The sequence below is a fragment of the Sphaerodactylus townsendi genome, linkage group LG12 (genome assembly GCF_021028975.2).
Source record: "Sphaerodactylus townsendi isolate TG3544 linkage group LG12, MPM_Stown_v2.3, whole genome shotgun sequence".
NCBI classification, from domain to species: domain Eukaryota; kingdom Metazoa; phylum Chordata; class Lepidosauria; order Squamata; family Sphaerodactylidae; genus Sphaerodactylus; species Sphaerodactylus townsendi.
This window is the reverse complement of record NC_059436.1, coordinates 56,639,355-56,665,550: the sequence shown is the minus strand read 5'-3', so window position 1 is coordinate 56,665,550 and position 26,196 is coordinate 56,639,355. Positions and strand designations below refer to the sequence as shown.

Sequence of the window (26,196 nt, the reverse complement as noted above, 5' to 3'; positions counted from 1 at the left end):
GATTCCCCACTCCTCCACCTGTAGCAAAGTCTAACTGGTGAACCAGATTTGTTTCCCCACTCCTACACATTCCAGCTAGGTGACCCTGGACTAGTCATAGTTCTTCAGAACTCTCTCAGCCCCACCTACCTCACAAGGTGTCTGTTGTGGGAAGAGGAAAGGAGTTTGTAAGACCATTTGAGTCTCCTTACAGGAGAGAAAGGGAGAGTGGTATAAATCCAAACTCTTCTTCTAGTGGTTAACGGCCAGAATGATGTAGTGGTTAAGAGTGGTGGACTCTAATCTAAAGAACCAGGTTTGATTCCCCACTCTTCCACATGTGTGGTGGACTCTTATCTGGTGAACTGGATTTGTTTTTCCGCTCCTACACAGTAAGGCTGCTGGGTGACCTTGAAGTAGTCACAGTTCTTCAGAATGTTCTGTCCCACCTTCCTTCCATTCTCCTCTCCTCCAATTAACCTTCACAACAACTGTATGAGGTAGGCTATGTGAGTATGTGTGACTGACCCAATGTCACTGTCAAGAAACTGGCCTTTCTCTAACTGTTTCTTGGTTCAGGTTTTATGCCTAGTAAACTTATAGAAGGATTCTCTTTGGAAACTCTATGACTTTCAGTTCCAGAGGGAGAGAATGATAAGAATGGGATTTTGATACAGGTGCAATTGAGAACTTCAAGGCCAGAAACTAGGAGGGAGTTTTGCCTCCGTATTCCACCTCGTTAGCGCAAAAATCCCTGGATGGGGGATGGTGCTTGCTTGATTGTGAGTATGTGCAGCTGCAGAGTATGTGGTCACGTGTCATGGCATCACACCTGATTGGTCAATGACGACCATGCTAACTGCAGAAGATCATTCTTGCTAGTTCAGATCCTTCTTGTGTAACCTTTGTCTTGATCCTGTCTTAATCTGGTTGGGCCTTGCATGGTTGGAACACTTGGTTTTGGTAACATCTGGATCAGAGCACCATAGCTTGTGTATTATGGGTTAGATATTTAGATGTTAGTATTTTATCCTTGCATTGCACTCTTTTCAGCCCTTTCTGTACTTTTATCAAATGGTCCCGCAATTTTATTTAAAAACTTTCCCTTTTTCTGCATCTCTTGCTTCAGTTTCCTTTCCTGTTTACTAGAGACTTCTTTCTCTAAGGATGTCACTGCATGAAGGAGAGCAACATATTGACCTTCTTTTAGTCCACTACTGCACTCTATGTTCCTTATTTTGAGGGCTGTTAACAATGCTTCATGCCAGCAAAATAGTAAAGGACTCTCTTGCAGAAGCCTCCTTCCCTGCTCCCAAAGCTATGGGCAATGCAGGAGGCAGCAAATTCTCCATAATTTTTCTTCTTTTAATATTTTCACAAATACTGTCATCTTCTATTAATTATCTTGCACTAGCAGGGCCTGGCCATGCGTTGCTGTGGCTTATTGTGGTGAAATGGGAAAGGAACAGTAGCAGCAAATCAATTGCAGAGGGCAGCAGTACGTGCTCATGCAAACACGCAGCCTGATACTGTGCAATGTCATTGATGTGTGTGCCCGCATTCCTTGGGGGGGGGGGAATGGAAAGGCACCCCTCCCACACATCTAGGCCGTGACATACTTTGAATGGCTGCATCACACCCCTCAGAGGGTTTCCTCAGAAGTGACACCCATTGCCACCAACCAAACTTACTCCCAGGTAAAGGATCATGACCAGGTCCTATCAAGCCTTGCAATAGTTCCTTTCCACCTATATCTACAGTCTACTTTCCAGATGCCCACTGACTTGCTATACTGTTCTTAGATGGTCCATCTAAAGTTTCTTCTTGGTTACCAGCTATATTTAGATAAGGTAAACTTTAATGTCATTGTGCACGCACAACGAAAATACAAACATCCCCCGATGCAAATTTCTGCAGTCCTCACACCCTATCTTCCACAATCCCCCTTCCAACCATCCCTACACAGCCACAGCCACGTCAACGCGACACCATGGAGTTCAGATTCAGATCCTCTGAAGATGCCAGCCACAGATGCAGGCGAAATGTCAGGAGAGAATGCTGCTAGAACACGGCCATACAGCCCGGAAACCACACAGCACCCAAGTGATTCTGGCCGTGAAAGCCTTCAACAATACATTTAACAGTCATACTCTCCAAATCCTTAGAGCAGTGGCCCTCCGTGATGCTTGCATTAGTGCACCAGCTATTGTTCACATAAAGACACAATTCTCCGCCCTTCCCCTTATCAGAATCTTTACTACTTCTGTCCTGCCAGAAAGCTGTAAGGCCAGAAAGCTCAACCGCTGCATCAGGAATGTGTGAGTGAAGCCAGGTTTCTGTAATTAACAAAACACAGCTGTCCTTGATAGACCTACTCTTTGCACTCTGTAGCCGTAATTCATCCATTTTGTTGGCAAGAGATCGTGCATTAGTAAGAAAAATACTTGGGAGAGCAGACTTGAATCGGTACTTTCTTAGCCTAGTAAAAACACCAGCCCAGTTTTTTAGTAATATTTGATGAACCAATATTGGATTGGGCTGATTGACACAGTCACGTTTAAAATAACCCTTTCATCCACAGTTAAAGCACCACACCTTACTGGGGCAGAGGTGGGATGCAGCCGGTTCGCACCGGTTCGATGGAACCGCTTGTTAAATTTTCTTCAGTTAGGGGAACCGGTTGTTAAAGATTAACTTGAACTCCTTTGATAAATCTTCCTCAGTTCTGCAAACTGCTGGTTAATGATTAACTTCAACTTCAACTGACCCAGCAAATCTGTTAATGATTAATCCCCCTCCCCTCCATGGGAGTTAGTGGTGTGAGGCTCTGTTTTAAGAAGTATCCAATGAAATCCCTTGGAGGAGGGGCATACAAAGCCTCAGTTGCAAGAGGAATGGGTCAGCGGCAGGAACAACAGGAGATAATTGAGCTGGTTCCTCCTGGCTATTAAAGTAAGTAACTGCCTTTTGTTAAACGTTCTACGCTGGTGCCCTGGGGATGGGAGGGCAGAGTTTGGCCAGTGCCTGGTTTCTGCTGGCAAATCTTTCTACCCTGGTGCCCTGGGGATGGGAGGGCAGAGTTTGGCCAGTGCCTGGTTTCTGTTGGCAAATCTTTCTACCCTGGTGGCATGGGGATGGGAGGGCAGAGTTTGGCCAGTGCCTGGTTTCTGCTGGCAAATCTTTCTACTCTGGTGCCCTGGGGATGGGAGGGCAGAGTTTGGCCAGTGCCTGGTTTCTGTTGGCAAATCTTTCTACCCTGGTGCCCTGGGGATGGGAGGGCAGAGTTTGGCCAGTGCCTGGTTTCTGCTGGCAAATCTTTCTACCCTGGTGCCCTGGGGATGGGAGGGCAGAGTTTGGCCAGTGCCTGGTTTCTGCTGGCAAATCTTTCTACCCTGGTGCCCTGGGGATGGGAGGGCAGAGTTTGGCCAGTGCCTGGTTTCTGTTGGCAAATCTTTCTACCCTGGTGGCATGGGGATGGGAGGGCAGAGTTTGGCCAGTGCCTGGTTTCTGCTGGCAAATCTTTCTACCCTGGTGCCCTGGGGATGGGAGGGCAGAGTTTGGCCAGTGCCTGGTTTCTGCTGGCAAATCTTTCTACCCTGGTGCCCTGGGGATGGGAGGGCAGAGTTTGGCCAGTGCCTGGTTTCTGCTGGCAAATCTTTCTCCCCTGGTGCCCTGGGGATGGGAGGGCAGAGTTTGGCCAGTGCCTGGCTTCTGCTGGCAAATCTTTCTCCCCTGGTGCCCTGGGGATGGGAGGGCAGAGTTTGGCCAGTGCCTGGGAGGGCAGAGTTTGGCCAGTGCCTGGTTTCTGCTGGCAAATCTTTCTACTCTGGTGCCCTGGGGATGGGAGGGCAGAGTTTGGCCAGTGCCTGGTTTCTGTTGGCAAATCTTTCTACCCCGGGTGCCCCTGGGGATGGGAGGCAGTGCTGGCAAATCTTTCTACCCCTGTTCCGGGGATGGGAGGGCAGAGTTTGGCCAGTGCCTGGCTCTGCTGGCAAATCTTTCTCACCCTGGTGCCCTGGGGGATGGTCTACCCTGGTGCCCTGGGGATGGGAGGGCAGAGTTTGGCCAGTGGCCTGGTTTCTGCTGGCAAATCTTTTCTACCCCTGTGCCCTGAGGATGGGAGGGCAGAGTTTGGCCAGTGCCTGGTTCCCTGCTGGCAAATCTTTCTACCCCTGGTGCCCTGGGGATGGAGGTCAGAGTTTGGCCAGTCTCGGTTTCCCTGGCTGGCAAATCTTTCACCCTGGTGCCCTGGGGGATGGGAGGGCAGAGCTCTGGCCAGTGCCTGCTGGCAAATCTTTCTACCCTGGTGCCCTGGGGGATGGAGGGCAGAGCTGGGCCAGTGCCCGGTTTCTGCTGCAAAATCTTTCACCCTGGTGCCCTGGGGATGGAGGGCAGATTTGGCCAGTGCCTGGTTTCTGCTGGCAAATCTTTTCTACCCTGGTGCCCTGGGGATGGGAGGGCAGAGTTTTGGCCAGTGCCTGGTTTCTGGCTGGCAAATCTTTCTACCCCTGGTGCCCTGGGGGGATGGGAGGCAGAGTTTGGCCAGTGCCTGGTTTCTGCTGGCAAATCTTCTACCCCTGGTGCCCTGAGGATGGAGGGCAGAGTTTGGCCAGTGCCTGGTTTCTGCTGGCAAATCTTCACCCCTGGTGTCCTGGGGATGGGAGGGCAGAGTTTGGCCAGTGCCTGGTTTCCCTGCTGGCAAATCTTTCTACCCTGGTGTCCCTGGGGATGGGAGGAGGGGATGGGAGGGCAGAGTTTGGCCAGTGCCTGGTTTCTACAAATCTTTCTACCCTGGTGCCCTGGGGATGGGTGGGCAGAAGGCAGAGTTTGGCCAGTGCCTGGCTCTGCTGGCAAATCTTTCTACCCTGGTGCCTGGGGATGGGAGGGCAGATTTGGCCAGTGCCTGGTTTCTGCTGGCAATCTTTCTACCCTGGTGTCTCCTGGGGGATGGGAGGGCAGAGTTTGGCCAGTGCCTGGTTTCTGCTGGGAAATCTTTCTACCCTGGTGCCCTGAGGATGGGAGGGCAGAGTTTGGCCAGTGCCTGGTTTCTGCTGGCAAATCTTTCTACCCTGGTGGCATGGGGATGGGGAGGGCAGAGTTTGGCCAGTGCCTGGTTTCTGCTGGCAAATCTTTCTACCCTGGTGCCCTGGGGATGCAGGCAGAGTTTGGCCATGCTTGGTTTCTGTTGGCAAATCTTTCTCCCCTGGTGCCCTGAGGATGGGAGGGCAGAGTTTGGCCAGTGCCTGGTTCCTGCTGGCAAATCTTTCTACCCTGGTGCCCTGAGGATGGGAGGGCAGAGTTTGGCCAGTGCCTGGTTTCTGCTGGCAAATCTTTCTACCCTGGTGGCATGGGCTGGTGCCCTGGGGATGGGAGGGCAGAGTTTGGCCAGTGCCTGGTTTCTGCTGGCAAATCTTTCTACCCTGGTGCCCTGGGGATGGGAGGGCAGAGTTTGGCCAGTGCCTGGTTTCTGTTGGCAAATCTTTCTACCCTGGTGCCCTGAGGATGGGAGGGCAGAGTTTGGCCAGTGCCTGGTTTCTGTTGGCAAATCTTTCTACCCTGGTGCCCTGAGGATGGGAGGGCAGAGTTTGGCCAGTGCCTGGTTTCTGCTGGCAAATCTTTCTACCCTGGTGCCCTGGGGATGGGGAGGGCAGAGTTTGGCCAGTGCCTGGTTTCTGCTGGCAAAATCTTCGCCCCTGGTGCCCTTGGGATGGGAGGGCAGTTTGGCCAGTGCCTGGTTTCTGCTGGCAAATCTTTCTACCCTGGTGCCCTGGGGATGGGAGGGCAGAGTTTGGCCAGTGCCTGGTTTCTGCTGGCAAATCTTTCTACCCTGGTGCCCTGGGGATGGGAGGGCAGAGTTTGGCCAGTGCCTGGTTTCTGCTGGCAAATCTTTCTACCCTGGTGCCCTGAGGATGGGAGGGCAGAGTTTGGCCAGTGCCTGGTTTCTGCTGGCAAATCTTTCTACCCTGGTGCCCTGGGGATGGGAGGGCAGAGTTTGGCCAGTGCCTGGTTTCTGCTGGCAAATCTTTCTACCCTGGTGCCCTTGGGGATGGGAGGGCAGAGCCCTGGGGATGGGAGGGCAGATTGGCCAGTGCCTGGTTTCTGTTGGCAAATCTTTCTACCCCTGGTGCCCTGAGGATGGGAGGGCAGAGTTTGGCCATGCCTGGTTTCTGCTGGCAAATCTTTCACCCTGGTGCCCTGGGTTCTACCCTGGTGGCATGGGGATGGGAGGGCAGAGCTTTGGCCAGTGCCCGGTTTCTGCTGGCAAATCTTTCTACCCTGTGGTGCCCTGGGATGGGAGTGGCAGAGTTTGGCCAGTGCCTGGTTTCTGCTATGGCAAATCTTTCTACCCTGGTGCCCCTGGGGATGGGAGGGCAGAGTTTGGCCAGTGCCTGGTTTCTGCTGGCAAATCTTTCTACCCTGGTGCCCTGGGGTGGGAGGGCAGAGTTTGGCCAGTGCCACCAGTTTCTGCTGGCAAATCTTTCTACCCTGGTGCCCTGGGGATGGGAGGAGGAAATTTAAGAGTTGTAGTGCCTGGTTTCTGTGTTGGCAAATCTTTTCTACCCTGGTGCCCGCAGGGATGGGAGGCAGAGTTTGGCCAGTGCCTGGTTTGCTGCTGGCAAAATCTTTTACCACCCTGTTGCCCTGGGGATGGGAGGGCAGAGTTTGGCCAGTGCTTGGTTTCTGTTGGCAAATCTTTCTACCCTGGTGCCCTGGGATGGGAGGAGCAGAGTTTAGCCAGTGCCTGGTTTCTGCTGGCAAATCTTTCTACCCTGGTGCCTGAGGATGGGAGGAGGAGGAGGGCAGAGTTTGGCCAGTGCCTGGTTTCTGCTGGCAAATCTTTCTACCCTGATTGCCCTAGGATGGGAGGGCAGAGTTTGGCCAGTGCCTGGTTTCTGCTGGCAGCAAATCACTCTACCCTGGTGCCCTGGGGTGGGAGGGCAGGATTTGGCCAGTGCCTGGTTTTCTGTTAGCAAATCTTTCTACCCTGGTGGCATGGGGATGGGAGGGCAGAGTTTGGCCAGTGCCTGTTTTCTGCTGGCAAATCTTTCTACCCTGGTGCCCTGAGGGATGGGAGGGGCAGAGGATTTGGCCCAGTGTGGTTTCTGCTGGCAAATCTTTCTACCCTAGTTGCCCTGGGATGGGAAGTGCCTGGTTTCTGCTGGCAAATCTTTCTCCCCTGATGTCCTGGGGATGGGAGGGCAGAGTTTGGCCAGTGCCTGGTTTCTGCTGGCAAATCTTTCTACCCTGGTGCCCTGGGGATGGGAGGGCAGAGTTTGGCCAGTGCCTGGTTTCTGTTGGCAAATCTTTCTACCCTGGTGCCCTGAGGATGGGAGGGCAGAGTTTGGCCAGTGCCTGGTTTCTGCTGGCAAATCTTTCTACCCTGGTGCCCTGGGGATGGGAGGGCAGAGTTTGGCCAGTGCCTGGTTTCTGTTGGCAAATCTTTCTACCCTGGTGCCCTGGGGATGGGAGGGCAGAGTTTGGCCAGTGCCTGGTTTCTGCTGGCAAATCTTTCTACCCTGGTGCCCTGGGGATGGGAGGGCAACCCTGGTGCCCTGGGGATGGGAGGGCAGAAGTTGGCCCAGTGTACAGTTTCATGCTGGCAAATCTTTCTACCCTGGTGCCTGGGGATGGGAGGCAGGAGGGCAGAGTTTGGCCAGTGCCTGGTTTCTGCTGGCAAATCTTTTTTTCTACCTAGTGGCATGGGATGGGAGGGAGGGCAGAGTTTGGCCAGTGCCTGGTTTCTGCTGGCAAATCTTTCTACCCTGGTGCCCTGAGGATGGGAGGGCAGAGTTTGGCCAGTGCCTGGTTTCTGCTGGCAAATCTTTCTACCCTGGTATCCTGGGGATGGGAGGGCTTGGGGATTTGGCCAGTGCCTGGTTTCTGTTGGCAAATCTTGGGCAGAGTTTGGCCAGTGCCTGGTTTCTGTTAGCAAAATCTTTCTACCTAGTGCCCTGAGGATGGGAGGCCAGAGTTTGGCCAGTCGTGGTTTCTGCTGGCAAATCTTTCTACCCTGGTGCCCTGGGGATGGGAGGGCAGAGTTTGGCCAGTGCTTGGTTTCTGTTGGCAAATCTTTCTACCCTGGTGCTCTGAGGATGGGAGGGCAGAGTTTGGCCAGTGCCTGGTTTCTGCTGGCAAATCTTTCTACCCTGGTGCCCTGGGGATGGGAGGCAGAAGGATTTGGCCGAGGTGCCTGGTTTCTGCTGGGAAATCTTTCTACCCTGGTGCCCTGAGGGATGGGAGGGCAGAGTTGTGTAGTGCCTGGTTTCTGCTGGCAAATCTTTCTACCCTGGTGCCCTGAGGATGGGAGGGCAGAGTTTGGCCAGTGCCTGGTTTCTGCTGGCAAATCTTTCTACCCTGGTGCCCTGGGGATGGGAGGGCAGAGTTTGGCCAGTGCACGGAACTGCTGGCAAATCTTTCTACCCTGGTGCCTGGGGATGGGGAGGGGGCAAGAGTTTGGCCAGTGCCTGGTTTCTGCACTGGCAAATCTTTTCTACCCTGGTGCCCTGGGGATGGGAGGCAGGGATTTGGCCAGTGCCTGGTTTCTGCTTGCTGGGAAATCTTTTCTACCCTAATTGCCCTGGGATGGGAGGAGGGCAGGTTGTCAGTGCCTGGTTTCTGCTGGCAAATCTTTCTACCCTGGTGCCCTGGGGATGGGAGGGCAGAGTTTGGCCAGTGCCTGGTTTCTGTTGGCAAATCTTTCTACCCTGGTGCCCTGAGGATGGGAGGGCAGAGTTTGGCCAGTGCCTGGTTTCTGCTGGCAAATCTTTCTACCCTGGTGGCATGGGAATGGGGAGGGCAGAGTTTGGCCAGTGCCTGGTTTCTGCTGGCAAATATTTCTACCCTGGTGGCATGGGGATGGGAGGGCAGAGTTTGGCCAGTGCCTGGTTTCTGTTGGCAAATTTTTCTACCCTGGTGCCCTGAGGATGGGAGGGCAGAGTTTGGCCAGTGCCTGGTTTCTGCTGGCAAATCTTTCTACCCTGGTGCCCTGGGGATGGGAGGGCAGAGTTTGGCCAGTGCCTGGTTTCTGTTGGCAAATCTTTCTACCCTGGTGCCCTGAGGATGGGAGGGCAGAGTTTGGCCAGTGCCTGGTTTCTGCTGGGAAATCTTTCTACCCTGGTGGCATGGGGATGGGAGGGCAGAGTTTGGCCAGTGCCTGGTTTCTGCTGGCAAATCTTTCTACCCTGGTGCCCTGGGGATGGGGAGTGCAGGATCTGGCCAGTGCCTGGTTTCTGTTGGCAAATCTTTCTACCTAGTGCTTGAGGATGGGAGGAGCAGGGGATTTGTGGCCAGTGCCTGGTTTCTGCTGGGAAATCTTTCTACCCTGGTGGCATGGGGATGGGAGGGCAGAGTTTGGCCAGTGCCTGGTTTCTGCTGGCAAATCTTTCTACCCTGGTGCCCTGGGGATGGGAGGGCAGAGTTTGGCCAGTGCCTGGTTTCTGTTGGCAAATCTTTCTACCCTGGTGCCCTGAGGATGGGAGGGCAGAGTTTGGCCAGTGCCTGGTTTCTGTTGGCAAAACGTTCTACCCTGGTGGCATGGGGATGGGGAGGGGAGATTTTGCTTAGTGCTTGGCTCCGTTTTGCAAAACTGTCTACCCAGGTGGCATTGGGGCAGAGTGGGGAGAATTTGCCCAGTGCCCCTGCTGCAGCACCGCCCACCCTGCTCTGGAAATCCCTTCACCCAGAACGCCCAGACCACGTCCCCGCCATGTTGAGCCCCACCCTGCTCCATTGGCACTACGCGACTTTTTGAATCCCACCACCATCGGAACCTGTTGTTAAATTTTTTTTCAGATTGTACGGTAAATTTTTGAATCCCATCACTGTACTGGGGTCTTTAGAGGCTCCCATTCTCCTTTCTCTCAGACCCTGGGAAAACTTCTTTGAATTGCTACAATCCTTTGCTTGATGAAGGGTAGTCTTCCATTTAGCCACCTCCCTCTCAGATTGTACGGTAAGTATTTCGATTTGGCATTAAAATGGGCAGTTTGTGACACTGTTCTACTGGGCTGTAATGTGATGATTCCTAGTGTATTATCTGCATGGAAGGCATGTTTCTGTCAAGTCCTTCAATCCTGTGAAGTCTTTCAAGTGAAAAATGCTTGTCACTACTTGACATGCAGAAGGATGTGAAGACATGATTAGGATGTCAACTCTTATCTACTGGACCCACTAAACCAACCCCATGTATATTTCAAAGCTCTCTGAAGACAAGAGTTTGTATCCCATTACCTAAATCTTATGAGCAATTTCCTTGGTACTTTTATCCCTTTCTTATTTAGGTAAAATAATGTTATTTTTCCCCTTTTGAGAACTTTTAAAATATGTAGTTAGATTTTCATTTAAGAAAAAAAGGTTACTGAAATGTTTAAAAAGCCCTGCTACCTTCTTCCACTCTTATCTTCCATTTCATTTCATCAGTCATGAGGGTTTCAGGGCTGAAATCACAAAGCATGAAGGAGGTTTCACCGGCTAAAAGGATGTTGGATGGTTTGAGGTTTCTGGAACACATCAGAATATTTTTTAACAATGGAAATACAATCCTGTGCAAAAGTCTGCACTTTCCTCACAACTGTCACTTCACAGGGCTTCGTGTTTGCACTGCACAGAGACACTGCACAGCACAGCATAATTTTTTTCAAAAAACCAACGGAAGTTTTCCTCACCTATGAAAAATGTTTTGCTGATGGAGGTAAACCAAAACATTCACCATCTGCCCAAGAAATATCTGGATCATCTAAAGAGAGAAATATATATAAAGATCCAATGTGCTTAGGTTACAGGAAGGATAGATCTCAGACAAACATGGGCAGTGCTATCCGGGGTGGGGTGGGGTGTAACTGTGGCGCAGTCTGGGATAGTGTCGTATTGCAATATATTAGCAGAGTAATAATATAGCAGTGGTGCAAGTGTGTTGTTTTGTACACCTTTACTGGATAACAAAATTAAGTTACACTATATATAGGTACAGCAAACTCTATCTATGCAAGTTCTAAGTCTGGGTATCTCTGCAGTTTATCTATGCCTGTGTATTTTCCTCTTCTCTTTTGATGGAAGAAGAAGCAGAGAGATGTTTCCAGAAGCTCATGTGATTCCAAATATGTGACTTCAACATTTAACTCTTGCTTGACTGAATAAAGCAGACACTTTTAAAATCCTAACAAACGCTTTCTCATGTCTGAATGTCAACCAGGCATAATTTCTGAATGAGATTCTCAAATATCATCTTGGTATGTGGTTTTGTCAGTATGTCCGCTATCATTTTCTTGTGTAGAGTCTAATTCTGATTTTACTGCCATCATCCAGTTTTCTTTTTCACATGGAGACAACTTCATAATTTTATCCCAGCTTTTAAGTTCATTATTGCTTTGCACATTCGTGTGGTAGGTGTACCCTTCGTGCTTCTTTCTGACCCCCTTACAGTTACTACAGTCTCTCTTTTTGTTGATTTGGCTCCATCTTCTTCTCCTTCTGTTTGGGGAGACTCTTGTTGGGACGCAGTATAGGCAAGCAATGCTGTTATCTACTCTGTAAATGTGACTTCTTCAGTATATGCTTTCTTTTGAGGAGTCATTTTTTGTAGCACAGAATACTTATTTTATCTACGTAGGCACCATCGCATATCTGGACATCTTAGGTCTTAGGATCCATAACTCTGTAGCCTCTTGAATTTGGACTATAGCCAACTAATATTCCAGCTAGTTCCTGGGTCTAGTTTTCTTCTTCTCTCTTCGCGAATTTGTACACAGGTTTTTACTCCAAATGAATTCAAGTGTTTTAAACCGGGTTTCTTCTATGCCATATTTCAAAAGAGTCATTCCAACAGGTTTGCATGGTGTTCTGTTATAGAGATAAACAGCTGTATTGCAGCTTCAGCCCAACAGGTGCCAGGCATTAATAAACAAAGTGCAATATCAAGTTTTGAAATGCGAGACCATTTTGAGGAGGCAGGTATATCACAGATCTTGAATGCTGCATACCTTCTTTTTCAAGGCAATTCTGGAATTCATTTGCACTGTATTCAGTCCCATTATTGAGAATAAAATTTCTGGTGCTCTTCCATGCTTGTTTTTAACAACTGCTACAGAAGCTTTGAACTTATTCAATACTTGACCTTTTGATTTGAGAAAATACACATGGGCAAATCTGCTTGTTGCATCAATAATAGTCAACATGTATTTGTTTCCACCAACAGGTGGAGCTAGAGGTTCAATTAAATCTGCGTGTACTTTTATTAGCACTTCCTTTTCAGCTGCTCCTTGTTGCCCCGAATAATAAGCAGCAGTAGGACATTTGGCCTTAATGCATATTTCACAGTGGTCAATACTTTTGTTGCATTCAGTTAGTTTTAAATCACAGTCTTTTAAAAGTTTTCTCACTGAGTCCATACTTTTGTGGCCTAATTTTACATGCCAACCATAAAAATAACTGGAAAGAGAGCAGTCTTCCTTTTTTACATAATAAATGGCTCTCTCAGCATTTTCAGCATCTCTTAGGTAGAAAAAGGTTCCTTTTCAGCTTTGAACTCCATGTCAAGTTTTGGATTATAAATGCAACATATTTCTCCATTATAATCTTGTTTCCACCATTCAGCAATCCACGCACTCACTGATATTAAACTTCCACTTGCAGCAGGTGCATACAGTGTCTCCATTAGATCATGCTGTACTGTCCCTCCATCAAAACATCAATTCCCACGGTACCTTTTCCACGTACTTTCAGTGGTTTACCATCAGCTTGCAAAAGTTTCTCTCCTTCACTTTCAATAAAATATTTTTCATTATTGCAATCATGGGAATAAGATCCCGAATCCAAAATAAATAAATAAATTAACTTTATTGTTGCTGTCATTTGCAATCATGCATGCACATCTTTTCTTTGTTTGTCTCTTTTCTTTAATTGAATGTATTTTCTCTTTTTCTTTGCCTTTTCAGCTAAAGTTTTAGCTCTGTGAAGGCGGCCCTGGAGCCAATGCAGCTGGCTGATGCGCCTTCGCACAGAGGTGCATCTGTGGTTAGTGTACCTGCCTCTCCCCGCTGCATAGCAACGCAGCTGGCCAAAGCCACACTGACGTCTGCCTCTCCCCACAGCCACATAGACGTCTCTGGATGTCCTTGCTCAAGAGGCAGGGAAGAAAAAACAATAAGGCGCAGCTGCATAATGCGCCTTGCAGACGTGGCCATTCGCTTGGCTGCAGCTGCGAGGCACGTTAAAACAAAAGAATCACAGAAATTGCAATTCTCATAAAACCTGGGGGAGGGGTAACCCGGAGCAGACTCACTTCAGGAGTGGGATCCGTGTGAAGTTCCCCCCCAACCGGGGTTTTATCCTGTCCTTAACTTGTGTTTATTGGCCCATGCTGACGGGGCAAGGGAGATATTAATGAGGTAGAAACATACCCAAATATAAAAAATATTAAGAATGATTAATTTTAGTTTTTAAATGCTTTCCTTTAAAAGTCATGAAAGTTTATATTAGTTGTCTAATACCTTAGGTTCCATACTATTGTGAGCAGTTCAATATGCAAATAGGAGTGAATCCGTGTTTGTTTTACTACTGTGAAACATAATGTTTCAGAAATTGCAAGCTTTATGGGATTCCTTCTACCCTACAAGACATTGGAATTTCGCTTGGAGTAGAAATATAGCCCCAATGCAAAATGTATGAGGTTTTTTTCTACAATGTCATTTTAACATAGTCTGTATTTTTACCCAGTCTTGAATTTTGTCATGGCTCTGCCTTTTTGCCCCGATCAGAGCTGCAAGATCCCCTCCATCTGAGTGATGCATCACCAAACACAGGAAGACAGATGAAATCTGCAACAGAATGAAAACCAAACCATCACATCACTTACTCCAGAGGTTTCCACAGAAGGTATTTCCTCACTCCCATCTAATTCAAGGGGAAAAAACTATGCTGTCCCAAATGCAACCAACCATTTAACTAAATGGACTTGATGTTTAGTTTGGACTTGAAGGTTTAGTTTGGTAGGATCAAGGCTATAAGGGGGGGGGGGGGCTTGATGTCAGTTCTTACTTTTTTAAACCCAAAGGCGATGTTTAAAAAAATTATTCAATTTATACCCCACCCTCCCAAAACATACTAGTTTTATATGTGGAAGAAGGTTTAATTTGTATTCTTTTTAAATGTAGGAGAACATTTCAAGCATTTGAATGGGATGAATCGGCACAACCTAGCAACAGGAACACCATGTCTGTCTGCTGGTCAGTTCTGCTCAGGTTATGCTGGGATCTCAGCCCCAGCCCTCACTGCTGATCCACTTGAACACAGTGATTCAAATGTCATCCATGCCCATCATGCTCACCAATTTGGAATGGTTTCTTAAGCCTATGTGTGTTTATTTGGAAGTAAATCCTACTGAGTTCAGTGAGACTTACTCCCAAGTAAATAAAGTTTACTTTTATTTGTGCAAGTTTAATAGATGCCATTTCATACTCACACTGTTGTCCCAGACAATAAATAATTCTTTGTAGGCACAAATATTTTGATGCTTCACTTTCAGCAATACCATGGCCTGTCAGGAAGACAACAATTAAAGAAATGGTCTAACATACAGGGTTATAATAATTCAAGCAGACACCAGTAAGTTGAAAGCAGCCCCAGCTACCAAAGGCGATTATGCCATTCCATCAACTGCAGCAGCCTGAGTTCTAAATCACACTGCATATGTTCTAAATCACACTGAGTTTAATGGGGTTTATTCTTATGTAACTATGCACAGGATGACGCTCCATCTTGTACTTTCAGAAAAGAAACTGAAGACCGGGCTTTTTTCAAGCTGAACCAGATCTGTTTGGTTTGGTATCTTAATTAAGGTACACTGAATACTGAAAGGTAGTCTTCTTGTCTCTTTGTAGGAGGGACTATAGCTCACTGGGAGGGGCCTCCTTATTCCACACTGCAACTCAGTTCTTCCATGCAGAGAAGCCCATTTTAAAATTGCCCGGGAATCTGAATTACAATAAAATACAGGGGTCAGCGGCTGCCTACTTGAGAAGCAGGTGTATGTATTGGCTTAATTTGGGACATACTGTCAGACTCTCGAACGTGGAAATAACAGAGACCGTAGGAAAGCTCTAAAGCAGTTTATTTCTTGCAACACATAGAGTAACAATAGAAAGCAGGATCTCAGCTAGAGAGCTCAGAACCAGGACCTATATCCTTCAACCCCCCCTCCCCCGTTTCACCCCACACCAAATGTCCACTACAGTTTCTACAACATTTGCACTACAGAGCTTCAAAGAACCTGGGAACCTTTCACACCTCTTTGTAGATGAGCTGGTGCCAGGAGGTTGACGGGAAGGGAAGAGGGAAACAGGAAAGCATTTACAGGAAAACATTTGCAATTCCCACACAGCAAGACATCTAGGCATTGACAGGCATGGTCCTGACATTCCGCCCCCCTTAAGACCTCCCCCCACCTCCTGGGCGATCGGGGTAAGCCCGGTGAAACGCCTTCACTAAGCGAGGGGCTTGAACATGTTCCGAATCGACCCACTCGTTGTCCCCAGCCGGGAAATGAGTCCATGCGATCAAATACTGTAGCCGGCCACAGTGCACCCGAGAGTCTAAAACATCCTCCACCTTGAGGTGAGGCTCCCCCCTCACTGTTACCGAGACCGGTACCACCAGTCGAGGGTGCCAGTCATCCGGGGGAGGTGCCTTCTTGAGGAGGCTGCAATGAAAAACAGGATGTACAAACTTCAAGTTTTTTGGCAACTGTAATTCGGCTGTCACATCATTAATCACTCTGAGCACCTGAAAAGGGCCTATGTACTTTCCCCCTAGTTTCCTACACCCTTGCCGCCCCCGCAAGGTCTTGGTGGATAAGTACATCCAATCCCCCATCGTAAGAGTCAACGGCTGCCGCTTCTTGTCAGCCTGCCGCTTGTACCCCTGCTTCGCCTTCTCCAGGGCTTGCTGCATCAGCCCCCACGCTTGCCGGATGGACTGCACCCATTCCTGAAGTTCCATGGGCCCCTGATGAACCTCCCCCAGGAATGGAAACGGCTTCGCTGATTGTCCCAAAACGACCTCAAAGGGGGTCTTCCCTGTGCTGCTATGCACCGCGTTATTATACGCAAATTCAGCAAAAGGCAGCAGATCAACCCAATTGTCCTGATGGAAATTCATGTAACACCGTAGATCAGGGGTCTGCAACCTGCGGCTCTCCAGATGTTCATGGACTACAATTCATGGACTACATGGCCAATTGGCCATGCTGGCAGGGGCTGCTGGGAATTGTAGTCCATGAACATCTGGAGAGCCGCAGGTTGCAGACCCCTGCCGTAGATACTGTTCAAGAGTCATGTTCATGCGTTCACTCTGACCATTGATCGTTGCGTGAAATGCTGAGGAAAGTGCTTGTTCCGTGCCCAGCAGCTTCAAAAAGTGCCACCAGAACTGCAAAATGAACTGTCTGCCACGGTCTGATACTATCTTATCAGGAGCAGCGTGGAGCCGGTAGACGTGAGTTACAAACAAGCGGGCCAACTTGCTCGCCGTTGGCAGCGAGGCACAAGGGACAAAGTGCGCCTGCTTTGAAAACAAGTCCACAACCATCCAGATCACCGACTTCCCTCTGCTGGATGGGAGATCGGTGATGAAATCCATAGAAATCACCTTCCAGGGCGTGGGGGGCGCCGGCAGGGGCTGGAGAAGACTGGACACCTTTCCTTGCGCCCTCTTGGCCATCACACATGTAGGGCAACCTTTCACATAAGCCTCCACATCCCCCCTCAACGTTTTCTACCAAAATTGTCTACGGGCCAAATGCAACGTTTTCATAAACCCAAAGTGACCTGCCAATTTTACATCATGGAAGCCCTGTAAAGCAAGGAGGTGCACTGCCGGAGGCACATAGAGTCTATCTCCCTTCCACCAGAACTCCCCCCGCTTTTCGAGCAGGTCACCACCTTCATCCCGCGGCACTTTGAGGGCCCCCGCCCCCTGTAGGGCCTCCTCCAGTGAGGCGGGAACGGCCGGGGGGGCTGGAGCGAAGCGCTGCCTGACTACGAGTGACAACCACCAACCCCAGTTGAGAGGAAGAGAACACCGTCCTGATCGGAGTGGGGTCCCCCGGGGAAGGATCTGGCAACCAAGACAAGGCATCAGCCAGGCAATTGGCCTTCCCGGGGAGGAAATTGAAACGGGAGAAGTCAGCCCAATGAAGTTGCTTGGCGGACAACTTCCCCGGGGCACAGAGCACAGCCATAGGGTCAGTCCAGATCTTGAAAGGGAGGGCCGCCCCCTCCAACCAGTGACGCCAAGTAGTCAAAGCACATTTGATCGCTCCCGTCTCCTTGTCACCAACCATCCAGTGACGCTCAGCCCCCGAAAACTTGTGGGGAAGATAGGCGCAGGGATACAACCTCCCCTCTCTGCAGCAGGGCCGCGTCCATAGCTTTGTCCAAAGCGTCAACGTGTACAACAAAGGACTTGGAGGGGTCGCCATGACACAAGAGACGCTCCGACGTGAAGGTGCGTTTGAGCGCCCGGAACGCCACCCCGCATTCCAGCGACCACGGCAGCGGAGCCGAAGGCCTCGTTGCCACTGGCCCCTTCTCCTTCATGCGTAGCAAATCAGTGAGAGGGAGCACCAGCCGGGCAAAGTCCAGTATAAAGTCCCGGTAGAAGTTGGCAAAGTCCAGGAACGACTGCAACTGACGTCTGGTGCGGGGCTCCTGCCACTGCAACACATCTTGAACCTTACCCGGGTCCATCTCCAACCCCTGGCTGGAGATCCGGTAACCCAGAAAGTCCAGCCGCTCCTTATGAAAGTCACATTTGGAAAGCTTCACGAACAGGTCATTGTCAAGGAGCCCGCACAGTTGCAATGTGCTCCTCCTCCGACTGGGAGTAAATTAGTACATCGTCCAAATACACTACCACCCCCTTGAACAGAAAGTCCTGAAGCACCTCATTTATCAAACAAAAGAAAGACCCAGGTGCCCCGGATAACCCGAACTGGAGGACATGGTAGGCAAACTGGCCCAGCCTCGTGTTGAAAGCCTTCAGGTGCTCGTAGCCCTTGGCGATCCGCACCCGGTAGTAGGCTTCCCGCAAGTCCAACTTAGTGAAAATCTTGCCCTCGCCTAAACAACTCAGTAATTCCTTGATCAGTGGGAGGGGGTATTTGTTATGAGCGGAGACCACGTTCAGTCCCCAATAGTCAGTGCCCAAGTGTAGGGAGCCATCCTTCTTCCGCACGAACAGGACAGGCGCGGCAAAGTCACTGATCACCAATTTTATAAAGCCCGTTTTAAAAAGCCCTGTTTCAAGTTTTTGTCCAAAAACTCCTGAAGCGCTTGGGCTTCCAATGGACTCATGGGGTAAAGACGGCTTTTCGGGAGCTTAGCACCAGGTAGTAATTTGATCTTACAGTCAGTCTTACGGTAGGGCGGCAGCTTGTCGCACTCTGTCTCCTCGAACACCCTCCGGAGGTCCTGGTAGGGTCAAGGGATGGCCGAGACGTCCAGTGCACTCCCAGCCACTTGTGGGAGAACCCCGCCCACATCAACGGGGGACCAGACATATGGTCACCGCAAGAGGGGTCAACAAATCGAATAGAGTTGGAGGACCAGGAGATATCCGGATCGTGGCCACGCAGTCAAGGCACCCCCAGCACCAGGGAATATTTGGCCACGCCCGCGATGATGAACTGCCGCTCCTCCCAGTGCCTCCTGCATTGGAGCAGGACTGGCTCCGTCCGATGCGTGGCCGGTGCGACCCCCAATATGCCCCCATCCATCTGCTCGAACAGGATGGGGCAGCGCAGGGGGACCCGCTGTAACCCCAACTGGGTTACAAGGGCCGGCTGCATTAGGCAGTGGGTGTATCCCGAGTCAACAAGAGCCTGCGTCTGCACACTAGTCCCATAAGCCTGGTTTGACAGTCACTGGGAGAAGGAACGGGCCGCTGGTTCCACTCACCGGCAGTTCCGCGCCCTTCGAAGGGACCTGGCATCGGGCGCGCTTCACGCCAGGTCACTGTCGTTTCCCGCTGACTCCTCACTGGACTTGGGACCACCCGCTTCCTCAGAGGTCAAACTCGCCTCACACGACACCACTTGTAGACCCGCACCTTTCTTGAACAGGGACTTCTTCCCCAGACCCAGAGTTGTCCTAGCCTTCACTGCACCGCTGGCGGGGACCACCGGAGAGTCGGGTTTCTTACTCGGACACACAGCCACCTTGTGCCCCTCACCGCCGCAACTCAGGCAGAGCCGCCGGCGGCGGGCATAAAGCGATTCCCTTGCCTCCTTGCCACCGCGAGCTGGGGAGGTGCCCTCCAATCGACGGGGGAAGCCAGCGGAGGGTTGCCCCATTGTTTCAGGAGCTGCACTCTGCGTAGACGGACCTCCGCTTCGCCCGCCCGTGTGTACTACCCCGCCAGGGAGGTCGGCTCCGCAGTCACCATGGCCCATTGTGCCAACTCTGGGTGAAGTCCCTCTCGGAAGAAGTGGATCTTCACCTGCTCCTGCCAGTCCTGGACCACCCCGGCTAGATGGAACTCTGACAAACTCACTCACGGATCGAGACCCTTGCGGGATCTGCCGCAGTCTGACCCGGGCCTTCTCCTCGAACGGATCCTCGAACTGCCGCCGCAGGGCCAACATGAAGTGAGGGAAGGAACGCAATTCAGGTGCCCGGCTGTACAGGTGTAAAGTCCCACGTACCAAGGTGTAAGTCCCACGTACCAACTGGCCGCCGCTCCCTCCAGGAGGGCCACCACCTCATGTACCTGCTCGACCTCATCCTCGTAGTCACCACCGTGCTTTTCCATATACGCCTCGACCTGTATGTGGAAATAGGCCAGCTTCTCCATCGTCCCGTCAAAACGGGCCTTCAAACGCCACCGCCGCTGCAGGGCCTGCAGCGGTTGCGGCCCAGGTGGCCCTGGCTGCCCATCGTTGGGGGGGCGCGGGCACCGGCTGCTCCCCCCGGAGGCTGCGGTGGCTCCTTACGATCCCGCTCTGCCGCCTCTGCGCGGGCCAAGAGGAGCTCCATGTTGCACCGTAGGAAGTGTATCTCCTGCCGCATCTCATCTCGCTCTCGCCGCCAGGTAACCGCGTCTCGCTCAGGGGCCCACGCCCCTGCCCGGACCTGGGCCCGCGACCACTCACTTTGCGCCGCCGGGTCCCACTCCGAATAAATGTCCTGGTCTATGGGCTGCGTGAGCCACGTGGACACACGCCACCCCACCACCTTGGCCTCCCAGCACAGCCGCCGAGAGGAGGCCCAAGAGTAGGGCAATCCCATGCTCTCCCCACCGCTGGTGCTTCACGCGGCACCCAAGGGAGGATCGTGTCAGTCGGGGATGAAGGCATCCTTCTCCTCATCTCCTGAGTCCGGGTCGCAGGGCTCCTTGTCCTTCTCTGGGACTAGCCCCGTTCCCTCATCAGGTTTGCCAGTGAGGGACCCGCTAGTCATTCCATCCTTTCCGGCCATGGATCCAAGTGCGGGTCAAACTGGGAGATCCTGCTTAATGTCAGACTCTCGAACGTGGAAATAACAGAGACCGTAGGAAAGTCCTAAAGCAGTTTATTTCTTGCAATGCGTAGAGTAACAATAGAAAGCCAGAGAGCGCAGATCCAGGACCTATATCCTTCACCACCACCACCACCCCCCGTTTCACCCCACACCAAATGTCCACTACAGTTTCTACAACATTTGCACTGCAGAGCTTCAAAGAACCTGGGAACCTTTCATACCTCTTTGTAGATGAGCTGGCGCCAGGAGGTTGCCGGGAAGGGAAGAGGGAAACAGGAAAGCATTTACAGGAAAACATTTGCAATTCCCACACAGCAAGACATCTAGGTACTGACAGGCATGGTCCTGACACATACAAGGGATGTAGCCACTCATTCATTTCTGCTCTTGTTAATATGAATGGATTTAACATATTCTGATAGGCACATTGGTTCTTCAGTCTTTAAGGAACACATTTACAGAATATGGTCTCTGGTCATGACTTGTAGATAATTCTTTTACCATCTATACTAGATAGCCATATATGGATATATGACTGCCATTACAGAAAAAAGTTAATGCTAAGTACATTTTGCATTAAACTATAGAGAAACAAATTGACAAAAAGAGAGGCTAGACAGTAATCGGAACACATCAATCCAGCAAATAGACAAAATAACATTTATTTATTTAAACCAGTACTAATAAATTGCTTGCCCTCTTCTTCACATAACAAAGAACAGAGAAAGGCAAGCAGTAGTGCTATCATGCAATCCTAGGCTGGGTTACATTCATTAGGCTCAAAAGGATGTCAACTCTGCTTAGAATAGCAGCATTAGCGAGAGTGCTGCAACACACTCCAATAAACAGATTTGATGTGGCAACAGCTTCCCTACTGCACAAGCAGGCCTGATCAGAGGTGTGACATACAAGGTTAATAAAGAGAAACTACCTCTCTGAGGGCCTGGTTTGCTTGGTTTTCATCAGCACATTCAACCTGTACATAATAAGAGACAAAGACATTTTGTCAAAGCAAAAGGAAACAAAAATTAGCAAGAGCTTTGATCTGATCTGTCCCTTCAGATGAAAATTTTCTATCTTTTGATTTATAAAACTGCACCCATGAAAATGCATTTCACAAAAATGCAACAGCTAGTATTTACAGTGCTCAGAACAACCTATGTTCAATTTATGTGTTCAATTTATTAAATGATATAATTTATAATACATCTTTCTCACTGGAACCCATAGTGAGTCAATACACTCAGTAGCAATAAAGTAGTGTTTGAGTTGTAGAACCAAACAACAGTCTAAGAACAGATCTGAAGTGAAGAATGTTGGGACTGTGCAAGTGTCAGTCACAACTCATAAAAGGGTTAACTGTTTGTATGTAAACAAGTGGCTGAAGCCACTGTTTATGACCTGATCTATTGATTAGCTATTGGCCAGTATGACAGTCATTGCTTACACATTAGTGAGCATGTACATCTGAAATTATAAATTATATTGTTTCTTTGTTTGAGCAGACACGACACCAGAGAGGAGACACAAGATAGACAACATCATGTGAGACAGCAGATTAGGTACCAAGATGTAACCAACCATACAGTAATGTATCTAATGTAACGGGAAAGGATTTCTTATTTAATCTCACTGGATTGTCTCAGTCAAGGTTGGGAGTCTTTTTCCAGGTTCCAAGTTGGAAGAAAGCCTGTTTTTTTTAAGCTGAATTAACTTGCTGCTCCAGCAGTTTTGGAGGATCCAGTATAACTTGTAGACTCACAACCTTGTCAACAAGAGTCAGCTGAACTCCACCAAAGGGGAAAAGTGCAGGGAAAAAGCAAAGCAACCTTGCTTGCAGATGTGGGTGCTCTGTCACCAGTGAAAATGCCTCCGCATTTGCAATGGCAACAAGAGCTTCACAGAGAGCTGTCTCCCTGTGGAAGCAGTCCTGCAGAGAGAGAGAGAGAGAGAGAGAGAGAGAGACCGTGGGCCAGTCCTCTTCAGCTCAGCTCAACAATGGGAAGGTTCAAGTCATGAGACTCTCCTGCTACCCTGTTTCCCCGAATATAAGACATCCCCTAAAAATAAGACATAGTAGAGGTTTTGCTGAAGTGCAAAATATAAGGCATCCCCCAAAAGTAAGACATAGCAAAGGTTTTGTTTGGAAGCATGTCCGACGAACAGAAAGCAGAAAAATAAGACATCCCCTGAAAATAAGACATAGCACATCTTTGGGAGCAAAAATTAATATAAGACTTATATTTGGGGAAACACGGTAGTATGAGAGCTACAAAGATTCTGGCAGTTGAGCATATGTGTGTTGGCCACTTGGAAGCCTGGAAAATGTCTTGAAGTATTATTAAATACATATTTTAGGATCTTTCATATAATAGGCTAAAAAACACTCCATGAAATATGGGAACTGCAGTTTTGTGAGAGTCCTAAAGATTTTAAATATGCAGTCTGAGGCAAAATATAATTCCTTGGTTTCTTTGAGCAAGCCAGGGGTATATCTGTGACACCTTTCCTTCACTAAAAGTTTTGCCCATATACTTATCAGAACATGCACAGCTTGTGTTGGTCTTCCACATGCACCAAAAAGCATCATCATGCTTCTTTGCTATGCCCATCTTGCTTACCTTTTTCAGAACGTACTTCTTTCTGGCACCACTTTTTTCTTGCTCTGTTTTTGATTCCACCAATAGCATCGTTCCAAGAGCCCCAGGACTCATCCCATTCAGCACCTTCAAATGGGAATATGCATAAGCCAACAGGTGAAAGGAGGGAGAAAAGGACCTTGGGGGCGGGGCGTGAAAGGCAGAAGCAGAGTTCCCACTCAGTCCAAGTGACCACCTCAAGACAAATAATAACCTACTCACACGCAGTCTCCCCGATGGAAATACAGGTATCAAGTTGCATAACTGAAATGATTTTACTATTTTATTTAGTAGGGAGTTTGCACTCGCATATCTCCACCACCATGGGTGAGTTCACACCATTGATCCAGAATAAAAATTATCAAGATGTTATCATCATGAAATGCCAGCTAGGCAAATAGATCAGAATGGCACAAGGCCTCATTGACACATTATGGGTTGGATCCAAAAGATTTGTTCTCACAGCAGTGCTTCCTTTAGATGCAAGGGACCTTTTGCTGATACAAGGTCTTCTTCCTGGCACTGAAAGAAAGCACAGCAGGATCCAACCCTATGTGCTTTAGGTATCTACATAAAATATTTTATACCAAAAATATAAACTATAGCATTATAATTTTTTCCAAACCTCTCTCCCTACTTGAATAGTAATAATAATTATTAAGTACAGAGCTGGGGGAAAGATTGCAATCTATGCAGCTAAATTCCCCACCAAGATCTGGATAGCCCAGACTAGCCTGATCACACTAAATCTCAGAGGGACGTCAACAGAGTAGAATACCACAGAGTTTGCCCTCCCATAAAACCTAATTAAATCTGCCAACATTCTCATTTTTCCTGGGGAGATACCTTTCAACAGTTCTTCCTATTTGGCACAGCACACCTCTACGTCGGAGTTGTCGTGTGTGTGCATGTGTGCGTGTGTGTCAATCTAGTGGTCCAAGGAGCCAGACAAAGAATCCAATTTTTTCATACGCTAATTGCAGGGTTTGCTGGGTCCCTTCTGGCCACCGGTGGACGATGGAGAGTGGGTAGGGTTGCCAGATGCAGGCTGGGAAACTCTTGGAGATTTGGAGATGGAGGTTGGGGAGGACAGGGACAGGTGGGGGACAATGCCAGAGCATCCATTTTATTCAGGGGATCTGGAGATGAGGTGTAAATCCGGGAATCCCCAGGACACACGTGGAGGCTGGGATCCCAAGCTTGTTGGACTAAGTCTGAATAGTGTGAGGTGAATCCAGATAATCTTTCCCTGGAGGTCCCTGCTGACTCTTAACAACCCTGGCCTGCCCCCCATCATTGAACATTTCCACATTACAGTTTTAAACTGGTTTAAGGTGTCCAGGGGACAATAGTTTTGCAAGAAGGAAGATGAAACCCTCTTCACAGAATTCTCAGGACCCTCATAAACATTCTCTGGACCATATTGAAACTGTACCTTCTCTTTAGGAAAAGCCATGATAGTTGAAACAACTATCCATTTGTAACAGAGATGTGCCTTTTGCATTTGATTTCACTTAATCTGAAATAATAGTCATAAAAAGAGTTTAGATTTTTACCACCAACAACCTTTTCTCTCCTGTAAGGAGACTCAAAGGGGCTTACAAACTCCTCTCCTTCCTCTCCCCACAACAATTCTGGGGAAACAAACCTGGTTGATCAGATAAGAGTCCGCTGGTCATGTGGAGGAATGGGGAATCAAAGCCAGCTCTCCAGTACCTGCTCTTAACCACTACACCACGCTGGCACCACACTTAACCACTACATATTAACACCTCTTGCTTCTGTTAGTCCCAATCCCAAATGAAGTTTATGATCCCAACTACTCAGGCAATTAAACCTTAACATGCATTTGGGGAGGGGGGGGGGAGAGAAGAGGAACATGCATCCATTCGCCAGGCCAATCTCATCAGATCTGGAAGCTAGGCAGGACGGGCCGTGGCTATTGTTTGAATGGGTGACCCTGAGCAAGTCCAAGGCGACTATGGATGCAGGCAACGGAAAATGCAATGGGACAGTACATTCCACCATGAATGTGAGCTGAGTAGTTTGAAGCCCACCATCCTTCCAGGGACCAGCATTTCCTACCCAGCCTTCTCGGGGCGGGGTGGGGGCAATGCAACCCACCGGGGCTCCTTCTCACATGCAAACAGTTCGCAAAGGCCTGGTTCCAACCTGAAGTCAGAAAGGCTCTGCCCATGTTCAGCATCTCCTTGAAACTGCCCACCAGAGACCCACAGTGCCCTCAAGGTCATGCTGGTGTGTTGCACAAGGACGCCGCAATACACTTTACATTCCATGTGGGGGCCCCGGGTTGCCAATTCCGGGCTGGTGAATTCCTGGAGATTTTTGACTGAGGCCTGGGAAGAGCTGGGTTGGGGGCGGGATCATCTCAGCGGGGTCATTAGAATCCCAGCAGTCCCTTTCTCCAGGGCGACAACGGACTTCTGCAGCTGTCAGTCCGGGACACCTCCGCCGCCGCCCCCGGAGGTTGGCCCCTCTACCCAGGGCCCCGGGGGGCTTCGTGCCACTCCAGTTCCTATCGTCACCCAACCCTCTGGGGGAACCCGCCCCGCCCCAAAGACCCGCCCCAGAGCGGCAACGACTCTGCTTCGCCCCTTTCCCGCCTTGGAGGGACCGGGGGAGGGAGGGAGGCGGCAGCTCCCGCGCACTCCTGCTCCGGCGGGGGCTCACCTCCCCAGGGGGGCCATTCCCCCCGCCCCCGCCTGCAACCACAGGCCACCCCCCCATCCAGCCGCCCTTCCCTCTTCACCCCCCCCCCCTCCAACCCTCGGTCCTTAGTAAACTCGGACAGGTGGACTCCAAGTCTCTGTGCTCCCCTCTTAAAACTCCTCCCCACGGTATTTCTCCATGGCTGAGGACCAACGACCAGAGGGTGAACCGGTAAACGGTTTGTCCCTTCCTCTCCAGTAAACGCCTTCCGCTAAGGTTCCGCCTCGCCTTCTCAACCCCCCCCCCCCGTCCCGCTAAACCTTCCTGAAGGATCGGGTCCCCCAACACAGTCCCAACATAACGTAACTCCTTTTTACCTTCCCTATTCATCATTACAG

The 26,196-nt window shown here is 49.9% G+C and overlaps 1 protein-coding gene across 1 annotated transcript in view; it reads right to left on the bottom strand.

The window, feature by feature from the left end:
- STKLD1 (serine/threonine kinase like domain containing 1) overlaps positions 1 to 25,840 on the bottom strand; it is a 91,738-nt gene extending 65,898 nt beyond the window's left edge. Inside the window, exons 1-7 of the mRNA XM_048513298.1 lie at positions 25,820 to 25,840; positions 23,111 to 23,215; positions 21,421 to 21,465; positions 14,438 to 14,512; positions 13,689 to 13,793; positions 10,644 to 10,714; positions 10,363 to 10,478 (exon numbers count right to left, since the gene is read on the bottom strand). Of these exons, the coding sequence (XP_048369255.1) occupies positions 10,363 to 10,478; positions 10,644 to 10,714; positions 13,689 to 13,793; positions 14,438 to 14,512; positions 21,421 to 21,465; positions 23,111 to 23,203 (505 nt within the window). The 5' untranslated portion in view covers positions 23,204 to 23,215; positions 25,820 to 25,840. The remainder of the gene's footprint in view (positions 1 to 10,362; positions 10,479 to 10,643; positions 10,715 to 13,688; positions 13,794 to 14,437; positions 14,513 to 21,420; positions 21,466 to 23,110; positions 23,216 to 25,819) is intronic.
- Between the last annotated feature and the right edge of the window lie 356 nt (positions 25,841 to 26,196).